This window comes from Odontomachus brunneus, unplaced genomic scaffold (assembly GCF_010583005.1).
Source record: "Odontomachus brunneus isolate Ranch 3 - 2012 unplaced genomic scaffold, Obru_v1 Obru_scaffold_039, whole genome shotgun sequence".
NCBI lineage: Eukaryota > Metazoa > Arthropoda > Insecta > Hymenoptera > Formicidae > Odontomachus > Odontomachus brunneus.
The window spans coordinates 1,224,822-1,230,933 of record NW_022639489.1 but is presented as its reverse complement, the minus strand read 5'-3'; the positions used below and the strand labels follow the sequence as shown (position 1 = coordinate 1,230,933).

The 6,112-nt window shown below is 31.3% G+C and overlaps 2 protein-coding genes across 2 annotated transcripts in view; both read right to left on the bottom strand.

The window, feature by feature from the left end:
• The window catches only part of LOC116844053 (DNA replication licensing factor Mcm2), a 6,727-nt gene extending 5,974 nt beyond the window's left edge, over positions 1-753 (bottom strand). Inside the window, exons 1-2 of the mRNA XM_032815146.1 lie at positions 555-753; positions 85-263 (exon numbers count right to left, since the gene is read on the bottom strand). Of these exons, the coding sequence (XP_032671037.1) occupies positions 85-263; positions 555-557 (182 nt within the window). The 5' untranslated portion in view covers positions 558-753. The remainder of the gene's footprint in view (positions 1-84; positions 264-554) is intronic.
• A 2,190-nt stretch (positions 754-2,943) lies between these two features.
• The window catches only part of LOC116844054 (CTP synthase), a 7,595-nt gene continuing 4,426 nt past the window's right edge, over positions 2,944-6,112 (bottom strand). Inside the window, exons 7-11 of the mRNA XM_032815147.1 lie at positions 5,928-6,016; positions 5,394-5,692; positions 5,210-5,317; positions 4,831-5,043; positions 2,944-4,518 (exon numbers count right to left, since the gene is read on the bottom strand). Of these exons, the coding sequence (XP_032671038.1) occupies positions 4,427-4,518; positions 4,831-5,043; positions 5,210-5,317; positions 5,394-5,692; positions 5,928-6,016 (801 nt within the window). The 3' untranslated portion in view covers positions 2,944-4,426. The remainder of the gene's footprint in view (positions 4,519-4,830; positions 5,044-5,209; positions 5,318-5,393; positions 5,693-5,927; positions 6,017-6,112) is intronic.

Here is a 6,112-nt window from a genome sequence, read left to right as displayed (position 1 = left end):
ATATATATATATATATATATATATATATATATATATATATATGTATTGGAGATAAAGAATATATTATAAATATTAAATCCTTACGCTTCCATATTATCTCCAAATAATTCTTCTCCTTCTTCCTCTTCTTCCACAATATTGCCTTCATTTTCTTCACCAAGTAAATCAGATTCATCTTCGAATGGTTCATCTATATCAGGTGCAGGTGAGGTCATTGCCTCTGCATTTCGTTCAGAACGTACAGGGGAGCTGTTTTGTTCACTCTTATAGTAGAATGATAAAATCAAATATTATATAAGCTGCATTTTTTCTTGTATGATTATAGATGTATCATAAATATAAATGTTATCACTGATCAATATAAATATTTCTTTTACAAGTGTGTGTATGTGTATATAAGAAAAACATATAGTTGTTTTGTAATGATATAATACTTAAAGGAATCTCTAAAAAACAAAATAAAGTTAATGTTACATTAAAAATTTATAATGATCAGTAATAATTCAATAGCCATATGAGCATCAATATGCATATATTTAAATTTAAAACTTTACCATTGTTATTATTTATAATATAATATACTTTCGCCAATCTTGCTTTTATAATATCACAAGACAAAACGCTATAACTGGTACCAGTCGACTTTTGTTAGCTATTGTAATACAGTTATTGTAATACAGATCTACTGTCAATAACCACACTATGAAGTTTAGCGAGACTGCATTTGGCGGGAATACTTTGTAAAGGCTTATCCAGTGGTCTGTTCTTTTCAGCTGCACTGCTGAATTGGTAAGTTAAAGTAATAGCGAATTCGGTAGCTTGCACTAGTGCGCACTGAGTGCGCATTAAGGCTTGTTTACAGTACATTCTTATATTTAAGATCGTGTCTTAAATACATATTTAAAAACATTTTAACTAATAAAATGATTCGTACGGATGTTATACATATCATATTATGGTTAAAAATATTTGAGAATTTATTTGAGAATTATTTAAGACAATCTTTAAATATAATAACATACTATGAACAAGCCTTAGTGCGCACTCAGTGCACACTAGTGCAAACAACCGAATTCGCTATAAGACAAGTATATTTTTTCTCACTTTAACTTATTGCACCAGTAGTGCAGCTGAAAAGAACAGACCACAGGCTGCGTTCCGAAATTCACTGCTAATGCTGAAATTTTATGGTAATGGGGTGTTTTCCAATTGCTTAACACATCTTGACACACACGTACACAACCAGTTTATTAGTCACATATTATCTAAAATATTTTGTAAGATAATATGCAACCAATAAACTGGTTTTGTGTAACACAGTGTACGCAACTGGAAAGCACCCATGAATTATAGGCCGATATTCATAGTACGATCTTATATTTAAGATTATCTTAAGTACTGTCTTAAGATGTCATAAACCAATCACAGAACCATATTCGCATCTTAAGACATTACTTAAGACGATTTTGAATTAAGATTCGACTATGAATACCGGCCTATGTGTTTTTCAGTGCGACAGAATTCTATAATATTATATTTCTTATTTTTTATTTTTAAGTAGTATAACTCAATGGCAAATCAGACGTCTTGTTATTTAACAAATTACAACATTTTATTCGGAGGAAAAAGAGAAATTAGAAAGAATCATGATGGATTATGTAAGGTGGATTTTTAGATTGGATTTCTGTACACCGAGGTATATAATTATGTATGAACTAGGAATGGAAAAATTGAAAATAGGATGGGGTATAAGGGCGAAAAGGTATGAAGAAAAAATTAGGAACAGTAGTGAAGAGAGACTAATCAAAAAGTGTTGGGAAGAAAAGGAAGAAAGGGGAGGGAAAGATTTATATTGGAAGGAAAGGGAAAGTTATTATAATAGGAATGGATGGGGTGTAGAAAGAGTTAAGGAAGGAATGGAAGGAGGGTGGGATATGGAGGGAGAGATAGTAAAAAGGGAAAGAGACGTGCAAAAACAGTGGATAGAAAGTAAGATTAGGGAGGCAAAGTATAATAAAAGGTATAAAGATATAAGGAAGATAGGGGAGGGACATAAGTATTTGGAAAAGAGCAGTTTGATAAGGATGGGAGCAAAGGCGGGGGGAGAAGTGAGAGCGCTTATTAAGTTAAGGTGCGGTAATCTGGAGTTAAAAAATAAGTATTGGTTAGAGGAGGAAGAGAGAAAGTGTGTAATGTGTGGGAAGGAGCAGGATGAGATGTATCATTATATGTATACATGTGAGTGGGGAAAGAGATGGTTCGAGGAGATGGATAATATGGAAGGTAGGGGAAAAGAAAGGATATGGGATGATGAAATCGATGAGATTAAAGGGAAAGTATTAAAAAGAATGTGGAGAGAAAGGGAGGGTAAAATCAAAGAGAGAGAAAGAGTAGGAGAAAAAGAAAAAGAAAAAGGATAAAGTGAAATGGGGTAAAGGGAAGAAGAAAGAGAGAGGAGAATTTAATGTGATATAGATATAGAAAGTATGGAGGAATGGAAAGAATGAATGAATGGTGGATGTGTGGAATGTGTGAGGTAGTTGTTTAATGTAAACCAAGTCCCCTTCTTGGCTATTTAATGTATATAGCTGAATGGTAATAAATATATATATGAAATTTTATTCAATCGTAAAGCAGAAAGTCTCGTTATTTTCAAATAGTATAACTTAACAAGGGCTTACTTTTACAAAACACACAAAAATAAAATGATAAGTTTTCGTAATTATAAAAAGTAGGCAAAACTTAAATGGTTATAGATTATACTGAAACGCATTGCAATAAAGTTCGTGAAAAAATATATAATTTCAATATATCACGTAAATATGGAAAACATAATATAAAATTGTTCTTTTCACTATAAAATTAAATGAGATTAAAAGTATTGTATTCTACTATACAATATATATTATGTAAAGTAATTGAAAAACTGAGATGTATGTGACATTTTATGATTACAAAAATGTTTTTATTTAAAGTTTTACAATTGTAGCTTCTTATTCTAAGCGGTATAATTAAAAATTGTATTTTCATATTATTTTGTTCTTTTTGTTGTTAGTAACTAAAAGGGAATGTGGTTCTTCGACACATTGTGTACATACATATACAGAAAAACTTGGCGAAACTTAATTTTTATTAAAATATGTAAAACCTACAATAGTTTACACATCTAATTCAATTAATATGTTTTATCAGAGAGAAACCTGAGAGCGACCACGCTATACGTTTTGGCCGACACCGATTTTCACGCTGTTTGATGCGCCATCTGCATCCATTTTTGAGGTACGTTCCTTACGCCTATTTTCAGACATTGTCGGTAAAGTTTCGATTTGTTGTGTGTCCATTCTACGCCTATTTTCTGGCGATTCGTGTCCGTGTTAAGCGCATAATTGCGTGGTTAAAAACATAAACTATCCATGTTCTTAACTATACAATTATGCGCTTAGCATGGACATGAATCGCCAGAAAATGGGCGTAGAATGGACACACAACAAATCGACACTTTACCAATGTCTGAAAATGAGCGTAGGGAATGTAGTTCAACCTCAAAAATGAGTGCAGATGGTGCATCGAACAGCGTGAAAATCGGTGTCGACAAAAACATATGGCGTGGCCGTTCTCAGATTTCTCTTTGGTTTTATCATACACGCCTGATATATATTATTATACACGCCCGATTATAACTGATAAAAATGAGATTAATCAGGTCCCAGGTATAACAGATAGTCAAAATAACGTCAGATTGACGTTATTTTGACCAAATGTTGAATAAATTTACGTCACTTTTTGGTCAAAGTGACATCAGATTGACATTATTTGGACTATCTGTTTTACCTGAGATAGTACGTAACATTTACAAAAATTTCCGAAAGATTTATTAAGATAAATACGTTTAGAAAACGTATGTAAAATTATCATGCTACTAGGGTACCATATAAAAACGTATTATTAAAAAAATTCGAGACCATTTGGGTACTTCGTTCATATAGGTAATAAATTGGTAAAATCGTTAAAATTACAAAAGAAGGAAGCTATGCGTGTTACTCTCTCAACGAGGATAAAAATTTGAATTATCTATGTTACTATGAGTCTATTTATGCGGCGTAAAACTTCACCGCGCAAATTCATTTTCCGGAAATAGGGTTTTATTTAACTCCCTAGTAGTGCAATTATATAACTCGTTAAATGCAGTTAACGATAGATGTCGTATCGTTGCGCAGCTTTTCTACGGTATAAAAAAAGCTGCGCAACGACAATGAAACTGTCGTTAACTGCATTTAACGAGTTACATAATCGCACTGCAGTAACTTTCCAGTTAACTTTAGAACCTTTCGTAAAATATTGAAACGCAGTTTCGAAGACTAGTCAGAAATCTGCTAGAAACTGCTAGTCTGCTAAAAATTGCTAATAAAATTTGGAAAGCTGCATCCTAATCATTGACGCCCGACGTACTACTGCCGCTTCTACTTACACCATTGGATAGTTGTATTTTCGTTATTCTTTCTTGCGTATATTCTTCGTCTGCAACAATTCATATATTGCAATTAGCATTTTTTTATGAATTTCCATTTTATAAAAAATATGCACATATATATTCCAAAAACATATTACAGCTATTTATGTATATATATATATTTTTTTTTTTTTCGGAAATAGGGTTTTATTTAAAATAAATAAATAAATAAATAAATAAATAATATATATATATATATTATTTATTTATTTATTTATTTATTTATTTTAAAAATTATAAATTTTAAAAATTTATATATATATATATACATATATATATATATACATACATATATATGTTCATTGATTTCTTTCTCTCACCTGACTCGTTGTCGCTCAATTGGCGAGGTGAAAATTTGCATCCTCGCGCAAGATAATACTTTAATTTACCCACGCTAGCTAAAATTAAGCCGAGGAATGGCGGCGAGGGTTTTAATGGCCTCGACAAATATTCCGGGTGGAACTGTGTGGCTACATAGTAACTGTGTCCTTCCAATTCAGCAATTTCCATTCGTATGTTCTGATCGTCGCGACCTAGCACAAAAATATTTGTCACGTTCCTAATTGTCTCTCATTATTATTACTAAATATCATTATCATATAATACGTATTAGTATACAAATTTAATAGTAACTGATGTCTCAACTCTCTAGTGCTTAGAAAAAATTTGTCCTTAAAGGAGATGCAATGTGTAACTCACCTACAAATTTTAAACCAGCTGCTTCTAAGTCGGCAATGTAGTCCGGATTTATTTCATATCTATGCCTATGCCTTTCTTCTATTGTATCTTTATTATCGTATAATTTTTCTGTATACAAATATTTATAAATGTTAATTTGAAAAAAACGGATGATTTTAGTTGATTGATAAATTTCGTCACTCACTTAAAATAGAGTTATTGTTGATAAATTGTGTCTGTCTTTTCCCGAGCCTCATTGTTCCCCCCATTTGTCCTGGATTATGCTCTGGCATGTCTATCACCAGAGGATGAGCGGTACTCAGATCGATTTCTGTTGTATTTGCCATCTCGAGATTTAATACATTTCGCGCAAATTCAATAACTGCCGCTTGTAGACCCAGGCAAATACCAAGGAATGGTTTGTCGTTCATTCTGCACCATTTGCACGCCTCCATTTTTCCCTCCATTCCTCTTTTTCCAAAACCACCTGGTACAATGACGCCGCTAGAGAGGTATACCATAAATATATTTAATATATAATTTATAATTTTAATTTCATTTCTTGTAACTTAAATCTAAATAATTTTACTTATAATTTGTAAATTTTTATTAAATTAATTTTCTATGATTCAACTTTCAGTATTTTGATCTATTATATTAAATTTATAATTTTATACAATTAATAATTTCAGATATACATAAATTAGAATGTAGAAACATATTGTGCTGGAAAACTTACTTGCTTCTACAAAGTTGTTGCCAAGCCTCATGATATAAAACCGGAACTTCTGTTTTTGTGGCCTGTTCTAGATTAGCAGCTTCTATAAACTACAATAATCATGTTCTTAGAGAATGTGTATGCATATATATATATATATATATATATATATATATATATATATATATATATATATATATATATAT